The sequence below is a fragment of the Rhopalosiphum maidis genome, chromosome 2, assembly GCF_003676215.2.
Source record: "Rhopalosiphum maidis isolate BTI-1 chromosome 2, ASM367621v3, whole genome shotgun sequence".
Taxonomy (NCBI): Eukaryota; Metazoa; Arthropoda; class Insecta; order Hemiptera; family Aphididae; genus Rhopalosiphum; species Rhopalosiphum maidis.
The window spans coordinates 28,541,633-28,569,578 of record NC_040878.1 but is presented as its reverse complement, the minus strand read 5'-3'; the positions used below and the strand labels follow the sequence as shown (position 1 = coordinate 28,569,578).

Here is a 27,946-nt window from a genome sequence, read left to right as displayed (position 1 = left end):
AAGGACCGCAGATGATTCCATTCCACCGGTGATAACAACAACAGTGTTGTCTCAAACACGATGAATGAAATATTTTTCATATACCGAAGGCAACTTATACCTAAACAACAACAATAATAATAAGTTAACAACAATTTTTTAGTACGGACAAAGATAGGTATAGTACTATAGTATATTAGTATGTATATAATTTCAATATAAAAAAAAATGGTCCTTTATTATTTTTTATTATTTCATTTTTACAAGTAATAAACAATCTGTACCAATAGCTAGACACAATAAGAATATGTAATAAAAGTTACAATTACATGGTCATGAGAATGTTGTTGAAAGAAGCCACCCATTAATGAAATTTACTGTTAGCTTGTTAATTAATTTGATATTTTAATTTAGATCTATTTTAGATCATCACATCATTTACGTTTCAGGCGTCTCGGATGATTGCCAGGTATTGTGATTTGTGGAAGAGGCCAAGTTTTTTTATTGGTATTGATTTATATATTAGATGATTATTTAAATGGTTATGGAATCTATTGTAAAAGATTTTTGCTTTATCATTTATTTTATTGATTTAAGTTTTGACTTTTTGAGTCGGTATGTAGTGTATGATTTGAAATTTAGGGTGGAGTATTCATTAGTTATCTAAGAGTTGCAATATTTTGAAAAGTGGATTTTCACATTACCTCAACGTCCTCAACCCCAAAGCTGATATCCGTAGGTCCATATAATGGTTTTAATAGTATTTTGTATATAATCAGTTTAATTCTAATGGAGATGTATTTATTATTGCACAATAAGGGATTGAGCATGCGAATAAAATAAAATAATTCAATGCTAATCTTTTGTATTAGTTCTAATGTGATAAGGCACGTTTATCTTTAATCCAAAGAAAGACAAATTATTGTAGAGTAGGAAATAGGAATACGGTATAGAATAACTTTAGGACAAGGGTATATCTGAGAGTGAAGGTTGTGTGAACAGACTTACTTTAATTAACTTTAAACTGCTATCTGAGTCCGTTATTATAGTTTATAACCACAAGTATTCGAGTATTCATTTGGTTTATCGCTTTATGATGGCATTGGTTATAGAATAGAATATGTAGTTCAATAGTCTATTCTAATATCAATGATTTATGGTAGCCGGTAGGTATATATAACCCCCTATGACCCTATCTATAGTTATCTATCAACATTTAAAAAATATGCATTACCTATATTGACTATTGTTACTATCTAGTATCTACGGACCGTCAATATGAATGTTGTGAATATACTATATATTGTTCAATACTATATATCTGATTGAAAATTGTTTGTACATTTTTGTTAGAGAATTTAAACTTTGCAAGTACATAGACAAACATGCTGGTACATTATTTAATTTCAAAAAAAATTATTTTGAATTATTTAGACGAATTGGTTAGATTTTGTTGCATAAATTAATGCAAATTATGATTATCTACTAAATTTTGTAAATCACATGATTTCGCTTTTGTGAGGGGCTGGGGGCTATATTCAGAAATAAAGATAATGCTAAGTATTTTTAAGATTACCGTTTAAAGACTTTTCTCATTCATTATTAAGTAAGCAAAAGTAAAATATATATAAATTACTTAAAAAATGCTAACCTCAAATGGTATTGTTGATGATAGATGTACGAACATCTAAAAAGTAATTCAGCTATGTGGTGGTGTATTTGATCCAGAACCATCACCACTCCTTATTACTTAAGATTTCCAGATTTGTCGTTTTTTGGATTTTCTAATAATATAATATAATATATGATTATAATTTATGAGAATTATATTTAATGTAATATTGAGTAAGTATACAACTATATATACTATATATTAAATATATATATTGTATATACTATATATTATATAGTATATACAAATATAATGATACTTAATTATATTATAGAATAGTGTATTATCGGTGGGGACGTTCCAAAAGACGTTCACCTGTTTTATTATAAAAACTTTAAACTTAATTATTTTTTTAGACCCCCCCCCTCAAAAATAAAAATAAATTTATGCCACTGACTACATTATATTGTCAATATATTTAATTTAATTTATTGATTCGTTTATCTATTTGTCTTTAACTATTAATTAACCGGTATCTACTATCTACCATATTATATTATTTTAATTATTAGTAGAGACAATAAATATGTCTACTGTGTTTGAGCCCAGAGAATACAACATTTAAATTATTATAATGGTTTTCAGAGTTATGACTATAATTATTATAAGCTTAATTATTTTCATAGATTATTATTTGTTTTATAGACAATGTTAATTGTTAAATTAATTAATGTGTATAGAAAACTAAGTGTTGAATATATATTTAATATAACAGTTAAGTATTAGCATATAAATATTGTAACAAATTAGAGGGAGCTTGGGGGATTTAGTCCCTCCTAAATTCTGGAAAAGTTCCTTTCCAATTCAAAACTTAGTATTTACTATTTAGTACAAAGCATAATACATTATTTTTAGTTAATATTATAGAAGAAGAATATTATTCCCCTTAAAAAATTTAAACTATTTACGCTTACGGATAAGTAAGTACTAGAATAATAATAATAACTTACAGTAAAAAATATTGGATTTCGTTTGAAAAAAATATGTACCCATTATCTATATTATACTCTTGTCACACTGTACCAACACTCTTATGTAGTTTAAAAATATATAGTTGAAAATATAATTATTAATAATTATTATACTAAAAATTTCAAAAATCAGTAGTTAAATAAATACATTTTTAAAAGAAAAAATAAAGATAAGTATGACTAGATGAATATACTTGATGAATTACCTTGAATAAAAAATATATTTTTTAAAATTTTATGAATTGTATACGTTATAATGTAATTTTACCTTTTCTGGTGTCCTTTGAAGCAACATGAGAAGTTACTATCATCGTATATTGAAGAAATTAATGAAGTAGTTCTTTGTTGGAGAGCATTTCTTATAAACCCACAAACTTTTATGCTCGGTTTCATGGCAGGTTTCTCCCTAGGATTGTTTGAATTTAGCTTGTTATTTATCGTTTTACGGCTAAAATAGATGGTTTATAATGATGATAAATTACATGGAATTTTAAAGATCATCAACACACGGTTTTATTGATTTAAGTTTTCGTATCAAACTATAAAGGTAGATATAATTAAGTTGTTGCCAAGTTCTGGATAGGATTGCAAGAGAAAATATATGATTTTCAATTGTTGTTTTGTAAACTTAAATTAAAGATATTATGTAGTAATTAGGTATGTGCAGATATGTTTACAACAAAATCGAATCTAAGGAGAAAAACACGGAAAGAAACAATTAGATTTATAATATTGGATTCTTCAATAGAGATTTTCTTTTTATGGTTTCATATTATGTTATTCGTAAAAATATAATTAAAATAAATAAGTATAATGTATACATATAGTATATAGTATTAACTATTAAGTCACCTTGATAATGTAATTTAAAATATATTTTATTAATAATTGCGTTATGTATGGTATTTATATTTCATACCTATTTACATCTGCTCTTATTCGCTCTAAATCTATTTCTACGTTTCCCGTTCTCTTGTTTAAAAACGGATGACATGGTTGAGGAACACTATTTATCCATAAACAAGTTTCTGTTGGTATCGTAGTAGGTTTCATACATTGATTGTTTGTGATCGATTGTTTTGGCTTATTTTTTATCGTTTTATCACTAAAATGGACGATATATAATGACAATAAATTATATGGTATTTTAAAGGCTACAATGTTTAAATTAAAATTCTAACTAAGTTAAATTAAACTTAATATAGTTACTTAATAATATATTTAAATGAAAAGGATTAAAATCAAATAAGGAAGAAAATATTTATTTAACTTAGATAAAACAATATTATTTGGTTTTTAACTATCACTCAGGTTACACATAATAACATATTAATACATATGTACAATAGACTATTGTAAACACTTTAACAGTAAGTACCTATTACTCATTAGTAGGTATTTGTGCGGTACTCAAATTTTTTAATTAGGTACCTAATTATTTTGTATTTTGTAATGATTCTTCATACTATTCCATCAAATGGCACACTGTAAATTGAAATGCTTTGATATAAGCAATTTGATACAAATTTGTACCTTTAATATATTATTGAATTGATATTTAACTTGTATTATTGTATTAAGTTTTTATTTTAACTAATAGCTATAGATTTATATAAACATATTTTTAAATTAAATTATTTAAACTGTAAATAATTAATCTAATTAAGTTATTAGGTTCATTAAATGAAAAACAAACTAGTCAATATAAAAATAAAACAAAATAAAGGATTTAAAAAAATACCTACCCTATAGAGTATAAATAGGTACCTACTAATTACTATTATAAATGTGTACCTATGCATAAACATATACTATATAATACTATAAAAGTATAAACACTTAAGAACCTCTATTTAGTGTTTACGTGTATTGTGTATATAGATTTATTATTGGTAAATATTATTCATTTTTAGATAGCTAACATTAATATAGGTAAAAAATAATTTATTGGTAATTATTAAATGTTTTTTATGAATGTTTATTGTGTTTATATTAATTTGATACTGTAAGTATAGGTCGTATATTTGTATCTTTACCTATTGGAATGATAGATTTCTTTTTTTTCTATCGGATTAGACTTATTGGAAAACTGTCTCCTATGACCAGAATAATTTAGAGAAAGCCGTTTTGTTTTAACCATCTTCGCTGGTCTTCCACATGACATACATGCACCCCTATAAAAACAATGAAAGTTGAGCAACAACTTATACTATATAAACCTATTCGCATTGTTTTATGGTAAGGTGGTAATGACTCAAAAGTTAATAACAATAATATAATATGGTATATGTTTTATTTATTATAATTATAATTATACGAAAATTAATAAATTATTTTGCAGTTACAAATTCATACAATTTTATTTTCATATTTAAGATTTTAAATTTTATGATATTTTCGTAAAAATATAAAAAATTCAATTTTGAACAAAATTATGCATTTAAACCATTAATAACGGTGTTAATTATTTTGTTTTAATTTAAATGCATTATTGAATGTGGGAACTTTTGCGTACTTATATTAATAAATTTTACTATTCCCAATCACATTAAATTATACAGCGGAGAGGTAACCATTTGACCACCTTTTTTATCGTCTAATAATTTAAATCTATATTGGTCTTATCAGTTTTAATAATGTATAATTATTTATTTTGAACAAAATAAATGCGTGTTATAAATAAATGAATTATTAAATTTAACATTTACCTGTCTCAGTAGTCAGTTTTATATTTTTAATCTTTAGTTAAAAATACTTAAAATAAAATATTATTTATAGTTTTTTTATGGATTAATTTTTACCATCTTAATTTTTGCATCCTAGTTTATAAAAACCGTTTTCATTAATCTCTAGAGTAAAATTACGGGTTTCAACCTTTATTGAGTATGATTATTAAATGTATAAATCCTAGTATTATTTAGCAAAACATAGCTCCATCTATAGTGATCAATAGCCTTTGTCGGTATTAAACTCATTTATACGTATAGTTAAATTTATAATTATTTGTTTGATTATTTATTCTCATTCCTAATCCTATCTTTTAGTATTACTTGTGCAATTTTACATTTTTGAATTATTCTTTGAATGGTTAACCACGCGTATCTTGAATTGAATTGAACTTATTATTCAAATAAATTATTCATTAATAATTTGTTAAATAGTAAATAAGTATATATATACATAATACTTGATGGTATATAAACTATATATTTTTATAAATCATGACAATAATTATTAAGATAATTTATATTGTGTATTACTTACTTCATAAATGCAACGATGCCTGTTGCTTCGGGATCCATATCAATGTGTTTTTTGATATATTTTTGTATTTTAATACATTTCTTCTTTAGTTGTTGAATATCTATCCTAGTATTCCTGTTCACTGATTTCTGTGTTAAGTAATACAAATATTTGCTTTATATTGGCGTAACATGTACTTTATTTTTATATAATTGAAAAAAATTACTTGTAATTCTAGAAAATTAAAAATATTCTTAAAATTTGTTCTATAATCTAAATCAAATTCTCGGAAATTTCCAGCTGACATGCCTAAATTTAAACACACCCATTCTTGGGTCATAAATCTGTCTGTTCTTAAACTTGTATTTAATCTTAGAAGAACTACATTTTGTTGTGTCTCCAAATTCTGTAAAAAATTAAATAATGAGATCAAAAATCGGGTTTTTTTTTTTAATTAAAGCTAATTAAATTATAATTTATAATATAAGGATTTTTACTCCGGTCCATTCGTAAAGACAGCTTTCAGATTTTTCCATCAACGACTTTTTATCTTCTAAAGTGAGATCACTGTTTGAAAAGTCATCCAATTTATTCTCGGGCGTCTGAAAGTAAGACAATTACTTATTTATTAATTATTACCAAACAGTTTATGGTATAAATTTGAAAACAAAATATAAAACTAAGCATTTTAAAAACTTTGTTATACCATAATATATGATTTTAAAACAATACCTAAATAAGTTATTCGAAAATTGTGTTGTGTCTAAATAAAAGGTATAACAAATGGTCCCATTTTTAGACTTTAAATTAAAAACCACTTTAAAAGAATTTAAAGTTCTGTTGATTTACCAACGAACTATTTTCTTCATTTTCGTATTTGTACGACATTTCTTCGTTTTCGTATTCGTACAACATTTCTTCGTGGTTTGAAGACGATACATCAAATATGCCATTAAATGGATTTATGGACACTTCGTGAATTCCTTTATTGCTTACGTTCGTCTGATAAATAATAATTAATTTATAAAAAATAATTGTTTCATCATTGTCAATATCATATGATATAGGTATGAATGTTATTTATTATAATGTAAACCACCTGACTGTGTTTTTCGTCATTTGGAGTTAAATCTACGTCACAATTAGCCAGTTGTGGTGAATTTTTAATTATAATTTCAAAAAGTTTTACTAAATAATGTTGATTAATTTGTCTCTGAAAATTGTTTTGATCGTTATTCAATAATCAAAGGAAATAAGTCAAATACTCACATTTTTGACATCTATTGCCATATGTATTAAAGTTTGTAATTTCTGTTCCGACTCCATTATGTATGAGAACAGTTTTGATAAAAATATGATTGTATTAAATAAAAATTAAAAAAAAAAAAATTATTTATTATTTTAAAACGCCATGTTTTCATGACAATACACAAGCTTGTTGCATTTTGCCTTCGTTATTCAACTTTATTTTATTTTTTTACATCATAATGGGCCAAAATGGTAAAAATTGTTTTTTAAAATATTCTAATACATTTTTACTCATGCAGTTTCAAGAAAATAAATATATATTCATTACATGCATATATATATATTAATATCAGTTGTAAATTTTGATTATTATTAGAGTTCGGAAACGCCATTTTTTGATTTGAAAAATAAACTGATGCATTCTTCATAATGATTATTGTTTGTATCTAATCTATTTAAATGATTATTGTGTATTTGCAAATTTTTATTAGGAATAATTAAGTTAATATTGAATTAAAGATTTTGTGTCTATTTTAAATTAATTAATAATTTACTATTTAATATTTATTGAGTGTATGCTTATATATGATAAATTATATTATATACAATATGCATACAATAATATAGAAATACGCTGTATAGAATTACTCATCCTGTTTGTCTTCGTACATGACAAGCATACCCGCGTAATAAATTGTAAATATACTTATTTTTTTGTCTACTTCCTGCTACCACTCTTTAAAATTTTTATTACTATTTGCGTACATGATGGATATAGTAAATTAACTTTCAAAATATTTATAATATAACATAAATATTATATTAATGCATAGCTTGTGGAGAAGAGGTGTAAAATAAAAATAGTTAATTGATTATTTAAAATAACGCCATGAAACAAATAATGCAAATGGTGTATTTTGCATTGAAAAAAGGTAACATAAGATATAACGTTACAATAATAACGAATAATATACATATTCAATTATGTGCATTTGCGTGTTTAATGGATTTGAGAATCACGAAAACGAGAATTTTTATCATTATGTATCTTGATTTAAGTACACTAAGAAAAATTATTATTCATTTGTAATAAATATATAATCATATATAGTGATTTCCGGTATAAATAAATGTTTTAATATGAAATTTAAAATGTATGTTGTATATCAAAAAAGTAAAAACTTTAAAAAAGCAATCATAAAAAATATTATATTATGTAGGCTTATATTGTATTATAATTTATAGTTTAATTAACATAAAACAATTACAGAATTCCAATGACGGATAAATATTTACAAGAAATAATATATTTTAATAATCGTATAGTTATAGTATTTACATATATACTGTTGATACGATTTGTGAAACGGTTCGTCCCAGCATTGGTCTAACCTAGAACTCTTATTATTTTACTGTATAGTGATATCCCTACCATATATTATATAATATGTATATTACAAATTACATTGATATTAGTATAGGTACATGGCTCCCCTATAAGTTTTTCTAATTCGATTTTTAATGATTTCATTCAAGGTGGGATTTTCAAATTTTTATTGCGCTATTTGTTTATGCTAGTTCTTAAAATATATATAATAGTATAATATCAACTGTAGGATAAATACGTGAATATAATAACTTTTTATGATTTATGATATTTGAATAAAAATAAAATCTAAAAAATAAGTACTCGCCCTTCATAATCAGTCAACCACGGTGCAATAACTCCATGTAAATCTCTTTAATTACAGTTTTGCGTCAATTCGAACGATATAAAAATTTCTGAGTTTGCCCTTTTCGTGACTAAGTATATGTGTATCCCAATACAATGAATTTAGCATTGAATCTACTTGGTAGTCAAAACAAAACTATAGTAGATGTATACTGTTATATATAAATGTCGTATTGAATAATACGATAATTGAATTGCAACGACGATGTATATACCTACGTTGGCTATGTGAAATATATATAACACGTATTATATACTTCGTCTATTAAAATTTAATAATATAATATCACTTCAACCAAATTTGTTTTTCAATAAAATCTCCAATTTTATTGTTTTGTAAATACACTTTGCGCTGCTACTCGCCTGCTGAACAACGACGAATATCAAATTAACTATACAAACCAAACACATATCGGCGGGAAGTTAGCACCCGTGGCGCGATTGTAACGCGCATTGCAAATTACAATATAGTAAGTATATTATCCATTTAGCCATACCCTATCGTTGACTATATACGACGCAAATTCGATTTGACTATTATTATCATGGGTATAAAACCGACGGAATCGTTTTCGTTTTCGTCAGTGCGTACGGTATTGTTTGAACGGTCTACGACAGAAAGAAGTTTCAACTACCGCAAAGTAAGTACCTTTTAAGACGAGTACATTGGTTTCAGAAACAAAATAGGCTGCGTTGACGATATATAGTATATTATACAAGTCCTTTACGTATATTATAGCAGGATAACTTAAACGATGATGAACACTTCATTCAAGAAAATCGTCTTCTTGGCCGCGGCGTTGGCATTGATCGCGATATTCGGTCACGTGGCGGCGGACATGGCGGATGTGGGCATGTGCATCAGGAACTGCGCGCAATGCAAAAAGATGTTGGGTGCCTACTTCGAGGGGCCGTTGTGCGCAGACGCCTGCGTCAAATTCAAGGGCAAGATGATACCGGACTGTGAAAACATCGAGTCCGTAGCACCGTTCCTCAACAAGCTCGAGTGATTGAACCGGAGCATCCATCACACCTTAAGACCGATATGTTTATTTACAAACGAAGAATTATATGTTATTTAAGCTATATGCGGCTGCGCGCGGCCATATTATAATATAGATATTGCTTACCGATTTAATAAACAGAATGTGTTGATAAATTATATGGTTTAATGATGTTATGTGATCGTTTAAAAATAAAAACATAATCCAAATACGCAACTGTACGATGTTGTAACCAAATAAAAATTAATAAAACAATCTGATATTACTACAATTCAACTACTATCAAAGTTGTTGTTTTTTATATATTTAAAATATGTTTGATAACAACAATAAGTAACAGCAAAGACAAGAGAATGAGTACGTAGCAAGAAACATATACGCAGAGAAAATCGTTGTGTAACCTCGGTTAATTATTGTTAAATTTGCTTTGAGTCCAAAAAAAAAATCCCTCACCCTGAAAGTGTATATACGAGTTTTTCTCAGAAAAAGATTTTTAGTGGCCTTAGGTGCTAAATATTTGTAGTTTTGCCATTTTTTAATATAAAAACATAGGCCGACGGTCTTTTAGGCACGCTGGTACATTTGCGGAAGCTTCCTGTACGATTTAAACACTTAAAAATATGTAAAATCAGTTTTTTACGGCGAAATGTCAAAATGTGACGAAGGCCAAAACCGGCGGAAAGGGGTGGCAAACTGGGCACTCGCCTAGGGCCTCGCGTTTTTATATGAGTTTTACTATGAATAATGATATGTGAGGTATTTTTTTATATCTGAATTACTTATCCAACAGTCATTAAATATGTACAAGTATAATAATAGTATAGTCCAATCTTGATAAGGAATAATTTCAAATTGTTTGATACTCATGGGTTTTGCCCAATGTTTGCTTCTATCGATAAACACACGAGTGAATAAAAAATACACGATTTCATTTTCTTATAGATTGCTTGTCAAAATTACGTAAGTAGCGGTTATTATACCTACTACAATGAACTATTACATATTACATTATAAATTATAATAGATATAGATATTTGATTTTAAAATAGTTATTATATTATATTTCTGTAAATATTTTATTTGAACTTTTTTTTACCGTTTTTACATGTTCATTTAACGTGTTTTCATGGTTGGACAAATATACACGGCGTGTTAGATAGGCAATTTAGCTACATCATTATCGCGTTCTACTTGGTATGGATGGTATCTTGTAATACATTATTTTCATAATTATTTTTTAAAATCTTATTACTTATTATTTACAAGTTGACCAATAGCAAAACATTTGTACAATGCCGTTTAAAACGTATAAACATGTGTACATTTCTCTAGCACCCCCACCTTGAAATGTTGAAGTCTTTTGTATACTACGTTTGTCTGATTTTTAACTAATTTAGAGCAAAAAATCGCCATTGAATGTTACCAACTTATCATGAATTTACCAACGTGCCATTACGCAAGTAGTAAGTGCACTGTAAATCAGATAAGTGTGATGAACGGGCTTTTCAATTATTAACTAGTATAAAAGTATGATTATAATTAGTTGCTATTAATTTAATACCAAATGAAAAAAAAATAATTAATTAATTTTATTTAACTAATTAAATAAATTAAAAACAATGAAAATTTAATATATTATTTTCAAAACACAAATTAGCTTTTTCAAGTAGGTATTTTTTAATTATTCTGAATTTCTGAATACATATTAAAAGTATTTAATTATACAAAAAAATCAATTTTATAAATTTCTCATAAAAAAAAATAGTAACATTTTAAATATTAAAAAAAATCAGATAAAAATTGAGTTTATAAAAGAACATATTTTAATTGTTTTGAGCCAACATGTTATTATCTCTGAAAATCTTCAGAAATTTGATTGTAAAATTTTTAAAATTTTGAGTTATTAAGTATGGTTTAGGTATATAGATTTGTAAAAATTAAAAAAAATACTTATATTTGTTTTCAAATACTTTGTGATTATTTGTAAAATACATAAGCTTGTAAGTATTTTAATACTTTTTATGCGAATACTAGTATTAGTATTTTAATAATTTTTTACAAGACTAAATATAGTCGCCTAAAATATATGATCCAAATTGTAAAGGCTGGCCAAGATGGCAGAAATTTTGAATTTTATTTACATGCGCAATTAGATAGTTAAATCAGTGATATATGCTATATTATAAAGGACTATAGAAAAAACTACTTATGAATATTAAGTCTACCTGTGTACTTACCTACCTAATATATAATAAAATTTATTATTTAGGTTTGAATTATTCATAGGTATTTCAAAAGAAAACGTTTTTTAAATAGTTTTTAAGGCAAAAGAGATTTACCAAAGTATTGATTAAGTATACCTAAGTACAATTCTCTTACATAAGAATTTATATTTTGTGCGTATCAGCTTGAATAGTTAAATCACTGGAATCGAGATCCTATTTTTGCATAATTTAGTTACCAAGGTATATATTTTCTTTTTAACGTCAATCGGTCAATCTAATGTTTTATAACATTTGTCCAAAATTCATTGCCTGTAGTAAAAGTGAAACTTCTGCATGTTAGTACCTATACAATAAATTATGCCATCTTTTGGTTAGATTTCATCATTATTTCTCAATAAAAAACTTTATGCCCATTAGGGATTAAAAAATAATTTTTACATTTTGCAAATATAATATAGGAGCTGCCTTTGAACACTGAACTTTAAATTAACATTTTTCTGACATTTGAGTGTCAATGGATAAAAAATGGCAAATGCCATTATAATATAGTCACTAGTCAGTTATAAATTAAAAAAGATAACTACTAATTAGACATTTTTTTTTTTTTTGTATTCAATGGTACATTGTTTGCAATGTTTGCATTTATTTAACAAAAACACAAAAACCTTTATTATAACTAAATATTTTATAATACGGCGCTGTAAATAGTATTTAACAGTTAGACTACCTAGTCAATCTTACCAGACACAAAGATAAAATATTATGGTTACCAGAGCTATATTACATATTTTTGAGGGCTTAGTTTAAACGGATGTTCTCAATTGCATCAAGATACGATCTGGTGAAACATGGAATCGACCAAAAACTGGAGCTGTGAAAACGCAATGTGGAATTTAAAGTTAAACTAATATAATTTGTTTTTAATATGTTTAAACTGCCAAAATGCATAGATACATAATATGGCAACATCTTCAGATAAAAAATTATTATGTAGAGACTACACTTAAATAAAAAACACCTTACACTAGAACTACTTAAACATGTATTTAACATACTGTTTAATGGATTAAATTTAGTCAGATCCAATTGAACTTTTAACAATTCTTTAATTCACATTAAATTTTTTCATGTAGTTATAGTTAATAAAAATGTATAAAGAAATGCAATTTTATTAATTAATTATCTCAAAAAATGTATATGTATAATTTTTAATAATATACCAAAGAATTATTATGGATTTTATGGTTTATTAATACATACTTATACATACTTAAAAATAACAATTTTCTCGTTGTTCTTTTACCTTGGAAAAATTAATTCAGTGTGATTCATAAATACACATTATGCAACTATATCTAAAAACTTTTACCAAGACATAAAAATTACTTTATCAATATTTTATATAAATTTAAGATATCTTATAAAATATACTTATTTTGTAAGTATAAAGTATAAAATAATAAATAAAAAAATTACTGTAATTTAATAAATATAAATACATATTGTATACCTTTAAATTCTGTACATAAATCATTAACATTTCAAAAACATAAATAATGTCAATTGTTAGTGATATAAATATTTTTTTTATACAATATTCGAAATTGTATGTGTTGTTATTTGTAAATCCTATATAAATGGTGAATACAATTATAATTATAGTGTTATAGACAACATTGTAATAAAAAATATTTTATAATCCCATTACAAAGTATGTATTATATTAAGTAACATAAAAATAGCTAAAAGCATAACAAAACAATATTTAGAAAAAAAAATGATAAATCCCAGACACTGTGGAATAATTTATTTTTAGTAAGTACTAAATAAATTATTCATTTAATGTTTATCTATAATTAGAAGAATTTAAAACAATTTGGTTTATATAATTTCGATTTTAAATAATACAAAGTAATATGAAAACAAAATAATCATTGATAATTGAACTAAAAAAAAAATTCTTAATACTCATCTAAAATTAATTTATCAAAATTTAATTTGTTTCATTCCCTCGTCCCATTCCAATTGTCAAGAAACTGATTTATTAATCATCAGCCTTCTTCCAATGTCATGTCCCGATGTTCTTTCTACACAGTTAGAAAATTCTGCATTAAGCCAATCTAAAGACAAATTGTCCAAATGATTGTCAAAATCTACTAAATTATTATAGATTTGTTGTTGTAATACAGCTGATGCAGCAGCCAGTGTTACATTTTCTATTTGTACGCTAAATTGAAAAAAAAATATTAAAAATAATAACTTAATTGTAATAGTAAAATGAATTATTATTTAATTTATTATTCATACTTTGAGTTATTAAGACGTTTCCATTTTCCATCATCTTGTGTATGTACTATTAGTGCACTTTCTTTTTGATTTAACTCCATTAATCGATTATTGATCTAAAAATGTAATATTTAATTATTAATTATTAAAATTAATAATAAAAGCTTGAAAAAAATAAAAACTTTACTAACCACAACCATACAGACATCTGACTCGTGTTCAACAATCTTATCCACAATCTTATGGGCGGGTTTATCATAACTAAAAACATTTAAATTATCATAATCAATGCAAATATGGAAAAAAAGAATAAAAAATTTTCTTAGATATTATATTTAATATAAGTTCCGTAATTATTATTGCGGAGTAGGTATATAACTTAAATTAAATTAAGCTATTTTTATAAAAATGTATAAAAATTAAATCTTTTATCTACTAATATAATTTCATTAAACTTATTTGAAAATTTTGAATTATAACATGTTTTAAACACTGCAACAATAAATTATTCTGAGCTGAATCTAATCCATAACAAATTTAATTTATCCTATTTATCTATCCTATTATCCTAATGCTCAGTTTACAAAAGAAACATTTTTCTACATAAGTACTTTTGAATTTATTTACATATAATATATGATGATTAAAGAAATTTACATTAAACATGATTTATTTTTTAATAAATTATTAAATAATAAATTTAGTCTTACCAAAACAAATGCAGTAAAAATGATTAATACTACTTTTGTTTAAAGACAAATTTAATTTTATTCCTGTTCCCAAAAGTTAAAGCAACTCTACTAATCATCGGAATCATCCAACTTTAATATATATTTTACTCATAGAACTCATAGAAGTAAACTATGGTACATAATATGTTTGTATACAATTCATAACATAATAATTATACAATGTAAGTATTGAAAAGTTAAAGATCTAAGTACCTTAGGTCATCCAACGTCTCGTTGGCTAGATAATAGCCAGCAATGTACATATCGCATGTGCTAGCCGATTGGTCAATTTGCATCAAAGCGATCTCCGACATTGGAGACACGTGGAGACACTGATGGAACAGTGGAACAGTATCCACTATAACCAACTTATCGCCTTTGGTCGAGTTTTCGGCGACCAGTAGTCCGTTTACTTCACAGTGAGGATATTTGGCTGCATGGGCGACGATTTTACAATACGCTAACGTCGAAAAAGATACTTTCGTCATTATTAAAAGTTGGATCAGACAAAATCGATTTTAAAATAATAAGAAATATGAAATTGAACCGATTTCCAGACAAACCAATTTAAAATAAAATTTAAAAAAATATGTTTAATCACTATTCGCTATAGTAGTAATGTATAAGAATAGTAACAGTAAGAGTGGCTCTACCCATATTTTAATCAATTTTTTTTTTACACGTCTTATCGCTGTTTATCAATATTTACAATCCACTATGGAAATAGGACCACAGACCTTGTATTGGGTATAAGGTCTTAAATCTGTGGCGATACTACGATGACAATATTATCATTTCATAAATTGATAATTGGATTTAAAAATACTAAAAAAAATAATGTATTAATGTCCAATGTTTCAATTTCGAATTTATAGTTAATACTATTTAAAATCGTAGCAAGTATTAAATAACAAAATTATCTTATATTTATTTGTGCGACGTATTTGAATACTTATAGTGCTGTAAAAATCAAATTATATCCAATGAATAGGATAAATTACTAATTTATATAATTTTAATTTTTGTTCAAATTTTGTATAAAAAAATTTAAAATAATATTATTCTCAGTTCACTTATACGATATCGACGACGGTGAATAATGAATATGGATGAATTGGATTACGAGAAGAGTAAAAACTATTGGTCCAATATCCCCGCTTCAGTAAATGGTATGCTCGGGGGGTTCTCCAGTTTGACGACTAAGGATATCAAGGATTCTGATCTCTTCCTCAGAAAATTATTTCAAATGGAAAACGGTCCTTCCAATAGCCGAGTGTTAGACTGTGGTGCTGGAATTGGTAGAATAACCAAAAACCTATTGTGTAAACACTTTAAATATGTAGATTTGCTGGAACAAGACGAGAAATTTTTGGAGAAAGCAAAACTGAATTGTTTAGGGTCTAATGTAGAAAACTTTTATTGTTCTGGTGTGTATTAGACAAGATTCTGCTTTAGGATAAAGGAATAAATAAAATAATAATGTCTATAACCCTTTATTTTAGGATTACAAGAATTCACACCTACCGACAATCAAAAATATGACATCATATGGATCCAGTGGGTTCTTGGTTATATTACAGATGACGATTTGATTAAGTTCTTAAATAAGTGTTGGTAAGGATAAATTTATTCTTTTTTTAAACAAAATTAAGAATTTGGTGTTTACACTTCTATTGTTTATTTTTTTGTTTAAGTAAATTGTTAAATACAAATGGCGTTATAGTTGTTAAAGAAAACATTTCTCAAGAAGAAGAAGGAGAAATAGATTCAGAAGATAGTTCAATAACGAGAAGTTACATACAGTTTTGTATTATATTCCAAAAAGCAAATTTAATATGTAAAGCAAATAGAACACAAAAAAATTTCCCATCTGAACTCTACAGAGTTGAAATGTTTGCATTACAACCAGCTAATGAAAAATCAAATTGTTGATGAATATGTATTATATTTATGATTCTTTAAAAATATATTTTAATTTATCTTGTACATGGACAATCGAGTATTTTCATATATTTTGAACTTGAACAAATAATTAATTTGGGTTAACAAGTAATTAGATACTTCTAAACATCCATTCTAGCTAATCATTTAGTTTGCTACAAAGTACCTGTATATAACTTATTAAATTAAGTGATTTTACTCAACAAATCTGCCCATCAATTAAAGTTTTATCTATATCTGGTAGGTATAAGAATTTTAAGATGAAATTTTAAGCTAAACCTAGATACTTTAAATTAAACTTATATTCTATAGAAACTTGAGGCTATCAGCCAATGTGAACCTAATATAAATTCCTTATTTTTATAACTGATTAAAGAAAACCCAATACAGATGTAACTATTGAATTGTTAGTTATATAGTTAAAAGTAAACTTTTAACATTAAATAGAGATAAATAACTCCTATTTAATTAAATCAAGTTTACTCAAATATATTGAATTGATTAATTTGAGTCTTCAATAGAAGCAATTAATAATTCTTAGGATTTGTAAATATTACAGAAATAAAATAATTAGGCCCAAAATACTGATTCAGTATAACCGAAGATTCATTTTGTTTTTTAGAGGTTCAGATCTCAGTTGAAAAACTATAAATTAACAATTCTATATCATTTGGTGGTTCATAATTGTAACATTTAGCATGTTAATATCAGTTTTAATTACATAATAATATATTAAGCACCAGGCATTAAAAATTGTATTTTGCTCTGAGGTTAAATTTACTCTTTTCGTGACCATCAGTAATTAAATTTTACCTTATTCATTCTATTGACTAGTCTTGGCAACATTTGGAAATTATATTCTATTGTACCATAAAAGTACAAAAAGTTAGTTTAAAAAAACAGAACTAATTATTACTTATATATTATCAAGACTACTGGACAAAGATGGTCGAGAATAATGTTCATACGAAAAAATATGTCAAAATTATCATTTTATATTATCAATGTAAGTACAAATCTTATATTGTTTATACCATATTAGTCAATTTTAACTCAAGAGTTATGAAAGGTATGAATGAAAAAAGTTTTATTATCAAACATAATTTTTTTTTTTTATTTAAGGTCAGTATAACAGAACTTAAGCTTTTACGGCGTACATTCTAGGGGGGAACTTGTTCTTCTTCTTAATTTCTTTCTGGGTTTTAACACTCAGTTCCTTCTTAGTGAGTGCACGTCTCTTTGCCCTGGTAAGTTTTGGCCTCAAATCCAAAGGCTTGTACTTACGATTCTGAAAAAAAAGTTTTATAAATACAAAGAAAAAGTAAAATTAAGGTGTATTATTTTATAATAAAACATTGGTTGCAGAGGATAACAACTTGATTAATAAATAATCTTCATCACTTTTAGCAGCTTAAAAAATCAATTATAACAACTAAAAGGAGATTATGTTTCAGAGAACATTCCATAAGTAAATCATCAATCACTATAATAGAAAGTGAAAATTATATATAACAGTCACGGGACCAAAATAATTGTCTGTTGAGACAGTTTTATAAATAATATTAGAAACATATCTATTAAATGGGAAATGAAAATTTTGTATGTATATTATATAATTAATGTACATATTGATTTATTATATTTGACTTAAACATTATAAATTTAATTTTAATATTTATCAGCATGTTTACAAATAGACAAACCGCAACTCTTTACACAACATATAATGTTCACCTTTTGTTTTAACTTGAAAGGTTTAAACGGTACGTTAAGTGCCAATGGTAAGAAAAATATAGACTCTGACTGCAAACCAATAGAAACTGAATAAAAACATTAAAATTACTTATGGTTTTCTTTTATACGTATTAATACAATTAATTTCCATTTAATTGTATCTCAAATTCATAAATTCAATAGATATTTGCAATTAACATTATTGAAATCGGCGATAATGCAATCTGTTTTCACGTGTACTTAATTGTTCTTTGTATTGAAGCTGTTTCATTTGTACATACACGATATGATATTGCATTTAGATTTGAATTAGGATTTTTGTCTGTTATGAAGTCACTGGGGTAAAATATTATTGTCTGTATCCGTAATATAGAGTGTTATAAACAGGTCGAAATACCTAAGTTTTTGCCAGGACCGGGTTATTTTGTTTGTTAACGTTAGGTTTCACTGAACTCAAAATATAATAAGAAAAGTTTATAAAATATGCCAACTCTAAGCAACCCCACTGAACACATTATTACCATGGCTAGTTCAATTATGATAGAATGTCGCATAAAAACAGAATTTTAGGTTGTAGCATATTATTCTGCAAAACAAAGTATATTTCATGCAGAACTATCTACATATTTCAAGATAATAATAATAAAAAAAACAAATTCGTGTAATTAATTTCAATATTTAAACATACCTTGAAGATTTTCCTGAGTGCTTCCTTTTGTTTTTGATGAATTACAACATAACAACGTAGGATTGCTTTGCGAACAACACGGCTAAAAATAATTAAGACATATTTTTAATTCTTATTAACACAAATTATAAAATAATAACTGTACTCAAGAGATAATTAGCATTTAGCAAGTCTACCAATGACAACAATTTATACTGAAAAATTTATACTGAAACATCATTGGAGATATAAATGGAACGAATTCGTAAGTAAATAATAATTTAATTTTTACACAATTAGTTAAATAGACTTGAATAATTTGCAATAACTGGAAAGACATAGAAGTATAACGATCGAAGGTTATTCTAAATCAGCATTAGTTTAATAATTAACTGATTGTAACGCGAGTACGATATTATAAAGTATATATAAATGTTAATGCTTACATCCGAGAAAGTTTTGATGCTGTACCTCCAGTAACTTTGGAAACTCTCAAATTGGCCAATTCCTGTTTCAACTCTTCGAGTTGTTTCAACAAGGATTCCTTGTCCTTAAGACGTAAATCTGAGCACTTGACTTTCGTCTAGAAAAAAAAAGAACACAAATCGTTAGTACATTAAAAGTGAAATATCAACACGATCGATACATATTTAGTTAAGTAATCGATTGGATTTAATGTTGATGAAATTTAAATGGAAAAGCCATAATAATATATTAGGATTGAAACGGATAAAACTTACCATTTTGTCGCGTTAGAATACACAAAGTGCCACAGCCGAATGAAAAGAGTGCTTGCTAACAATTTTTGTGTTTACGCGAGAATGTCGAGATGTGATCATAACCTAAAAGGTCATGGAATAATTTCATTTGCATGGAACAGACGGCGACGTTTTGATCGTTTTCGTTATCTCTTTTGATAAAAATAAAAAATAAAAATAAAACAATTGCTTTTCATTTCAGTCTTTAATTCTTTCAGTTCTATTTCTATCATACATTTTTTTTTTGTCGTTCTTGTTACACGATTTTAGATTATTAATTAAATTTGTTATTCAATTTTTATAATGCTCCGTCACACGTGATGTACTCTCAAAGTTTATTTTCTATCTAGTCCTTATCATCAGTGAATATCGGGGCGTACTGTCTTAACGCCGACTAACTCTGTATGGCCAGCACAATCCTAGACGGTTGTCGCATATTCGAAAACACCACTATGTGGACTGTTTTTAATTATTTATTTATTTCAGCATGAATCAAATGGACAGCGGACTGACCGAAGCGATGAAAAATATAGTTCCTAAAGGACTTCCGGCTGACATGAATTCGGCGTTTAGTGGCTATGTGACTGAGAAACTGTACATGTTGCTACAGCTCTATTTGCAAAATAAGGGATGGAACAGTATAGAATTATTGAAAATATTCTCTGAAATGAAAGATTCATCTGTATTGCCTAGTGCTTCTTACCTACAGTAAGTTTTTATTATTTTGTTGTGTTGGTTTGGTTAAACTTGATTTTAATTTAAATCTGAAAGATTCCAACTATTTTAGTAGTAAATACTTTATATTATCATAAGTGGAAAGGCTTTCCATTGAATTATAAAGAATTTTGAATCAACATATTCTGGCCATGTAAAGTAACTCATAAAAAAGTTTTTCTAGTACGAAATTGGATTTAGCAAATTTTGCGAAGTAATTTAACCCACAATATTTAAATAAAAAATTCAATTTATACCTTTCAAATAAAATTATTTAATTAAAAATAGTCATGTATTTTTCAGGTATCCTTAAATATCATATGATGTTATAATGTAACCAATAATTATTACTTATAGTAGGTAATCAAATAATAAATAATTAGCCCATTATTTTTAATTAGAATTACTAGATATTATGTTTGAAAATAACCTAAATTAAAAAACAGCTTAACTGGGAATAAAATGGTAACTTATCCTTTATAATATTCAGTTTTTAAGGGTTATATCAGTTGGCCTTTCCACCAATTTTATGTTGACGATATCAACAGATTTATGTATAGTTCTTCAATAACCTATTATGTTAATAGATGTATAATATTTATAATTTATAATTATGTAATGTGATAAAAGAAATGTCTTTTATGTACATTAATTATAATTACCATAATTTTCTATACATAAGTATACATTCATTTATATAGCGTAATATGTAGTTCAGTAGTTATATACTTATATATCAACATTATTCTTTTATTTATTTGAAACAATTTTTCTAGAATGATGGCTTCGAGAGTGTCGTTAGATAGTCAAGCAAGATTAATCCTTCGAGAAAATGGAAAAATTATTTTACCTTATGAACATTTTGCAAATGCGGTAATGTTAAAGCATATGAATGGACCGCATGGATTACATTTGGGTGTTGAAGGAACTGTTCGAGCGGTAATAAAAGTTTTTTCGGAGATAATAATATAGTATATTATACTAGGAATTTATTAATTGTTTTAGGAATTTTATTAATAATTTTGTTTTAGACCATTTTAATAATCATACTTTATAATTAAATTCAGAAATATACTCAAACAAGTGTAACATCAAACTATGAAAATTTTTAATCTTTTCATTGACGATTGGTTGTAGTTGAAAGTTATACTTTGTTAATCTTAGCAAATTGCAAGTTAGGTGGTTATTAGAATAATAAAATAATGCTTTTGATAATGTGGCAGCATATAACTTGCTATGTGTTAGCCAAACTTATTGTTTATACTATGTGTTGTTTGAGGTTACTATTATTTGAGTCAGACTATAATTACCTAATTGATTAATTTTTATAAGCTATGTTTGTATGTTTATTTTATTTTGGGTTATTGTTGCAATGAATATTGATTTTAATAATCCATTTTTTAGTAAACTTTTATTCATTGTATCTTAAATACAGTATAATTTGTTTCTAAACAGTGAATATTTTGTAATATTTTGATATTATGTAATTCATAGGTTATGGATTCCTATACAATTGGTCGTGAAAACTTTGGTATGGAAAAAGACTTTATTATTGAAGTTGTACAAAATTGTCCAAACCCAGCATGTCGTTATTACAAGACTCAATTAGATTTATCTCAACACACTAAACAGTCAAATTACATGAACTCTTCAAATTCTGGTAAGATATTTTTATCTAAAAAAAAAAAAAATTCAAAATTCTCATAGTTTAATAAATTAGAATACTAACTAAATTGTTTATTATATTAGGCGTGAATATCCCAGTTGGTCGTGAAAGTCCAAGTATATCAATGAGTCAGATGATTAGTCAGCAATTAAGTGCACATGGTTTGGCACCTTCTAGTACTCAACCACATTCAGCGCCTGTTGATCTAACTGGACCAACTCCACATCAAGCTCCTGAAATACCGAATCCAATGCCTATACATGTACCTCAGGTTCCAAAAACTGTAAGTGCAAGACAAGCACAGCACAATAAGTTGGCAGATTTTTTAAAGGCTAATCTTGAAAATCTAGACAATAAAGATTTAATGGCTGCTCATGACACAACTTGGCCTGAAGTTTCAGATAACCGTAAAGGTCATTTAGATGGTACGAATATTTATAATTTTAATAACTGAGCATAACATATCATGATTATTTATTTTTAATTTCAGCTGGCCAAGAAAAAATAATCAGAGCATTTTCGGAAATAATGAAAAATATGAATAGAATGAAAGCATGCGTGAGACCAGCTATGTGTAAACCTTACGGAAAACAATCTGAATCATTACAAAAAAGTACGGATCATTGAAAATAAAATACTGTTTAAGTCATTTAACACTTCTTGACTAAATTAATATTTTAAACTTTTAATAATTAATAACTCAATTAATTTTATTTTAATAGAATTTTCATGTTTAATTTACTCTAACAATTTTTTAATTTTGGTATATTTTAACTTATATTATTTTTCAGCATTGATTGATACAATTCAACTTGTTCAGTCATTAAGATCATTTCTTCCTCCGCCCCATATTGCTGTTAGTAGTTGGAAAAATGAAGATAAACATGGGTAACAATATAAAAATATTTGTATTGAATTTAATAAAAAATTGAATTCAATAACTCATAAAAAATTTAACTTAATTTTAAATATTTTCTAGGTTAAGAAAAACTGTTTTAGACAATTCTAATCAAACAGTTTCGGCTGCCAATTTTAAAGATCTCTGTGATGCAATGTCTCGTAACAAGCAAAATTAAGAGTTCGCATTAAACTTGCGAAAAGTAAAACTTTTCAACTATTTTTATCAACTTTCAAAAATTGCTTTTATTTTATTTTTACGTCTAGTCAAAATTCCCTATTTTCCTCTAATTTAATGGGAAAATCTGTTTACCTGGAGGGATCTTACCATTTTATTTAAATTAAATCTTTTTAATGTCTCCTTTTGAGTGTCTTCTAGTTTGAGGTATTTACCTATATTTATTTAATTTAAATTTAATATCCTGTTGAACTATTTGAATTCAACAACTATTATAAATTTTTTTGTATACATGTTGTCAATATGATATCAAAATGTATATGTTGCCAAACTTTTATGTTTTGTTTAGTTTCAAAATATTCATGCCATAATAGTAACCTAAGTATACATTAAATATCTAATCATTTTTTTGATTAGGATTACATAATTTACTAATTATTTAATTATTATAAGGAAACGCTTATTTTAATAATATAATACATTGACTGTTTAATGTTATATTGAATTGATGTTTTATCTATTGATTTTAGTTGCCAATTATTTTAACCTGTAAGCACTTGTGTATTCACTTATTATTTACCAAGTTAGTTTTTTTTATTATTTAGTGAGAAACTTTTTGCTTTCAATTTAATTAGGTAGCAAATTAAAAATACATTTTTACAATAGTATATAGCCAATATCGTTTGAATTATTTTTTTTCATGTTTTGTATCAATGGCTATCAGTTACAACACATAACACTATATATATGTTACTTGTTTTAATTGTGTTAAGCATTTAATAGATGGTAATAATAATAGAATTTTTGCGTTATGCAATTTGTATTAAAAGTAATAGTAGAATTTTTATCTCATATGTTCTTCTTATATATACATATTATTTAAGTGTTTACTGGTTAAAACTATAAAATATGTTAAGTACATTTAACTCTCAGTAACTTAAACTACTTTAACTTAAGCCTTTAAAGAAAGGAAAACAGTTAAAGGTAAATATAGTTTCTTATTATGAAGGTTAAAGTGATTGAGAGTTAATTGTATTATTATTTTATTTAAAGTGTGTACTGATCTAAAATTATTATTATTTTTTTTTTAGTTAAGAATTTTGTTATTTATTTTATTAGTACAGTTAAATTTATTCTCAGAATAACTGTCATAAAATGTATACTTGGTTTAACAAATGAAATGAGTTATTTGATTGTCAAATCTAACTCCATGACTTTTTAGACTAAATTGAAGGGCTATGTATCATTTAATTTGCCGAATATATACCTAAACATTAATACCACGCTAGTCATCAATAACATCTTTCATACTAATTGGTGTCTAATTTTATTATTTTAAAATAGTTAATGATGCCTGTATATTTAATTTTTATATATATAATATACGTAAAATTGTAAAATTTAAGTGTGCAAATGTGTTATTTTGCAAAGTCACATGAAATTATTATAACTTATTTTATTTGTATGTAAATTTAATTTTTTTTAAATTATATTAATACTAAGTGTTCCAACATAGTTTTCTAAGTCCTATATACTGTTTAATGTTTTTATCTTCATAATGAGTTACAGTTATAAGCTCAATGATTGTTGGTTGTTTAAACATCTAAAACAAAATTTTAAATTATCTTAATGTATAGCATATACGTATTTATTTTACATACATAAATTACAAATGGATTTTGCTATATACTTTTATTCCACCATACATTTACTTTTAATGATTTTAATAAAAACTTCTATTCGCGTAGGCGTAATTTGTTTATTTGTATAATGCTACCCAATAAGCCATTAAAGCTCAATGTTTAAATAACAATAGCGTAACGGTTATTTTCTATGAGCGTTTTTACGTGTTTGTATCTATAGTATTTGGAAACACAGTGCCCATGATTTATTGATTTTTTTTTCATTTCGATGTTTAAAAATGAACGCAGCGATTTGATTGTGTAAAATGTATGGTTAAAATAGATTTTCATTTATCATGAGATTGGAAATAATTGTAAACAACAATGTAAACATTAAGCTACAACAACGGATGTAGAAATAAATATTATTACCGGCAACCAACGTCTAACACTCAACAGTATAATAGGTGAATGTGATTTGCGTGTTAAAATGTAATGAATTTTTATTACTATTATTTTATTAGTATATGGTAATATTTTAGTTGTCTTAATTTGAAAGAAAAAAAACGTATCTGTGATCTTTCCTAATCCATTCTTTAATTTTTACCAAAATTTCCAAAATTTAATGCATAATATTTTCGACATTATTTTCCTATTTGTATAAATCGTATAATGTGTACTGGATAGTCGTTCAATTTTCGTGTCACGTAATTTGACGGGACTTCCATATTGTTAGGTATTGACTATTTAGGTTCTCGTGCAACCCTGGCCAATTTTGTAACTCGACGTTTGGACGACGTCTTAGTGTCACACGTATATATTATTACATAAGTAGATAGGTACAATAATTTATTGTTGTATTATGATAATGATATATTATATGTGTTTGCGAAATAATATTGTGCGTAGTCTTAAGAAGTTTTATATTTGATGTATGAAAAAAAAATGTGTGTGGTTATATTAAATTGTAGTTCATAATGTTTTATTTGAAATAAAAATATAAAACTTAATATTAAACATATACAATTGAGTTTTTTGTTATACCATCCCATCCTATCAATTAATTTTACCGAAGACGTCGCGACGGGTGATAATATAATATTATGATATTACGTGAATGGCGATTAATGATTATTTAATTAATATAGGCACTGTTCGTTTCTCAGTAAATTTATGTGTTTTAGAAAATATTATTTTTTTACATAATTAATTAATCATTAAAATTTCAACATTTTTACAATTTTCTTTATTATAATTGATTTTTAAATTATTATTATTTTTTTTGAATGTCACAGGCACATTTTAAATTTGTTATTCTGAAACAGAATATTTTTCTTAAAAAAAACGAATACAAATCAAATATGGAACCAGTTAATTGGGTAAATTTGTATTTTGTAAGCGTTTAAATTTGAAATTAGTGGAGTATTATATGGTGCGTACACAGGTCTAACGGGTGTTGATCAGGTGCCCTCGACGGCCTCAACGGTGGTGTTTGGCATTTTAAAAATATACCAGTTGGCAGTTGCCCTCAAATGTTGGTCCACTATACTCCGTCAAAAACTTTAAGCGATATGATCGATTACACATTTTATAGTGATAATATACTATATGTCTATATGGTATACTAATAGATAATTAAAGACCGGATATTCATGCGACTGGACATTCTCATTGCGTTTTTCAATTCTATTTAAGTACCCGGTACTCAGCTGTGTATTCAATTCTGTTTTTTTTTGTGTGTGAGGAGAAAAGAGGATACAAAAAATATAACAAATTAAATTGTTTAGAATTTTGTGTGGTTTTCGTTATAATTATATATTATATATACATATTAGTATATTACATTATATAACTATATAGATAATACCTATTAGTAGACACGTAGTTACTAGTTTGTATTATTAATTATTTTGTCATTGTCATTGGACTTATAGTTTAATATAATATATTAATACGACGGCGTATACCTAATAATGATAAATTATAACAAAAACTTTGACGGTGACAACCATATACGAATACGAGTATACGACCACCCAAAAGATGACGGTCGTTTTTAATTAGTTGAAGGAAAAAGCTTGTACATGTATATGATAGGTACTTAGTAAATTTTAGTAAAATTTAACTTAGATACATAAATACATAATAGGTACTTGTTTGTACTTATATTGGCTAAATTACATAAAAATATATTTTAATATGAAAAAAATAGGTAGTATCTACCTAAATATATAATTTGAAGTAGGAACTACACTGGAAATACTGATCTTCTTTATTTTTAATATAGGCGGTGCACTAAAAATTAAAATTTTCAGTTTTCACATTTTGGCATTTTAATTTTACATTTCTCACATGTCTGATGCCGAACCATTCAGACAATCCAGTGCTAACAGTAAGGATTACCTAATACTTATTAGGGATCATATCCTCTCCTCGTGGTCTAAAAAAAATTATTTTGTACAAATGGGCACAAAAACCACAGCATATTCGGATGGACTAATTGACATTTGACGTTATCGTTATGATACTACATCTACAGAAACTTAGATTTTCTATTATAAAATAATACTGTATACATAGATGTTCACCGTAACACGGTCAATGGCTATATTGTTATATTAATATAGTAAGAAATACATATACCTATTTTGTGGAGAAATATTTCCATACCTTTCTTC

At 25.9% G+C, this 27,946-nt stretch overlaps 5 protein-coding genes across 6 annotated transcripts; 3 read left to right on the top strand and 2 right to left on the bottom strand.

Moving 5' to 3' along the window:
• Positions 1 to 9,363: 9,363 nt before the first annotated feature.
• On the top strand, positions 9,364 to 10,007 carry LOC113554022 (eclosion hormone-like). Its single transcript, XM_026957666.1, has 2 exons — positions 9,364 to 9,486; positions 9,585 to 10,007. The coding sequence occupies exon 2, from the start codon at positions 9,601 to 9,603 to the stop codon at positions 9,853 to 9,855; it is 255 nt and encodes an 84-aa protein (XP_026813467.1). The 5' UTR covers positions 9,364 to 9,486; positions 9,585 to 9,600; the 3' UTR covers positions 9,856 to 10,007.
• A 3,951-nt stretch (positions 10,008 to 13,958) lies between these two features.
• On the bottom strand, positions 13,959 to 15,734 carry LOC113553945 (ER membrane protein complex subunit 8/9 homolog). Its single transcript, XM_026957549.1, has 4 exons — positions 15,305 to 15,734; positions 14,552 to 14,621; positions 14,382 to 14,476; positions 13,959 to 14,301 (listed from the first exon to the last, which is right to left on the bottom strand). The coding sequence occupies exons 1-4, from the start codon at positions 15,577 to 15,579 to the stop codon at positions 14,103 to 14,105; spliced, it is 639 nt and encodes a 212-aa protein (XP_026813350.1). The 5' UTR covers positions 15,580 to 15,734; the 3' UTR covers positions 13,959 to 14,102.
• Positions 15,735 to 16,037: 303 nt separating this feature from the next.
• On the top strand, positions 16,038 to 17,079 carry LOC113553816 (N-terminal Xaa-Pro-Lys N-methyltransferase 1). Its single transcript, XM_026957358.1, has 3 exons — positions 16,038 to 16,518; positions 16,594 to 16,705; positions 16,786 to 17,079. Exons 1-3 carry the CDS (start codon positions 16,191 to 16,193, stop codon positions 17,021 to 17,023), a joined length of 678 nt encoding a protein of 225 aa, XP_026813159.1. The 5' UTR covers positions 16,038 to 16,190; the 3' UTR covers positions 17,024 to 17,079.
• Positions 17,080 to 18,095: 1,016 nt separating this feature from the next.
• Positions 18,096 to 20,290, bottom strand: LOC113553582 (60S ribosomal protein L35). Its single transcript, XM_026956971.1, has 4 exons — positions 20,174 to 20,290; positions 19,880 to 20,016; positions 19,455 to 19,536; positions 18,096 to 18,320 (listed from the first exon to the last, which is right to left on the bottom strand). The coding sequence occupies exons 1-4, from the start codon at positions 20,174 to 20,176 to the stop codon at positions 18,171 to 18,173; spliced, it is 372 nt and encodes a 123-aa protein (XP_026812772.1). The 5' UTR covers positions 20,177 to 20,290; the 3' UTR covers positions 18,096 to 18,170.
• A 104-nt stretch (positions 20,291 to 20,394) lies between these two features.
• On the top strand, positions 20,395 to 24,017 carry LOC113553581. Of its 2 annotated transcripts, none has more exons than XM_026956970.1 (8): positions 20,395 to 20,617; positions 20,678 to 20,899; positions 21,682 to 21,844; positions 22,400 to 22,565; positions 22,655 to 22,996; positions 23,062 to 23,184; positions 23,363 to 23,459; positions 23,551 to 24,017. In XM_026956970.1, exons 2-8 carry the CDS (start codon positions 20,679 to 20,681, stop codon positions 23,645 to 23,647), a joined length of 1,209 nt encoding a protein of 402 aa, XP_026812771.1. In that variant the 5' UTR covers positions 20,395 to 20,617; position 20,678; the 3' UTR covers positions 23,648 to 24,017. The 2 variants fall into 2 exon arrangements, with proteins under 2 accessions (XP_026812771.1, XP_026812770.1); XM_026956969.1 differs by having other exon boundaries at positions 20,395 to 20,593; positions 23,551 to 24,016.
• Positions 24,018 to 27,946: the final 3,929 nt, after the last annotated feature.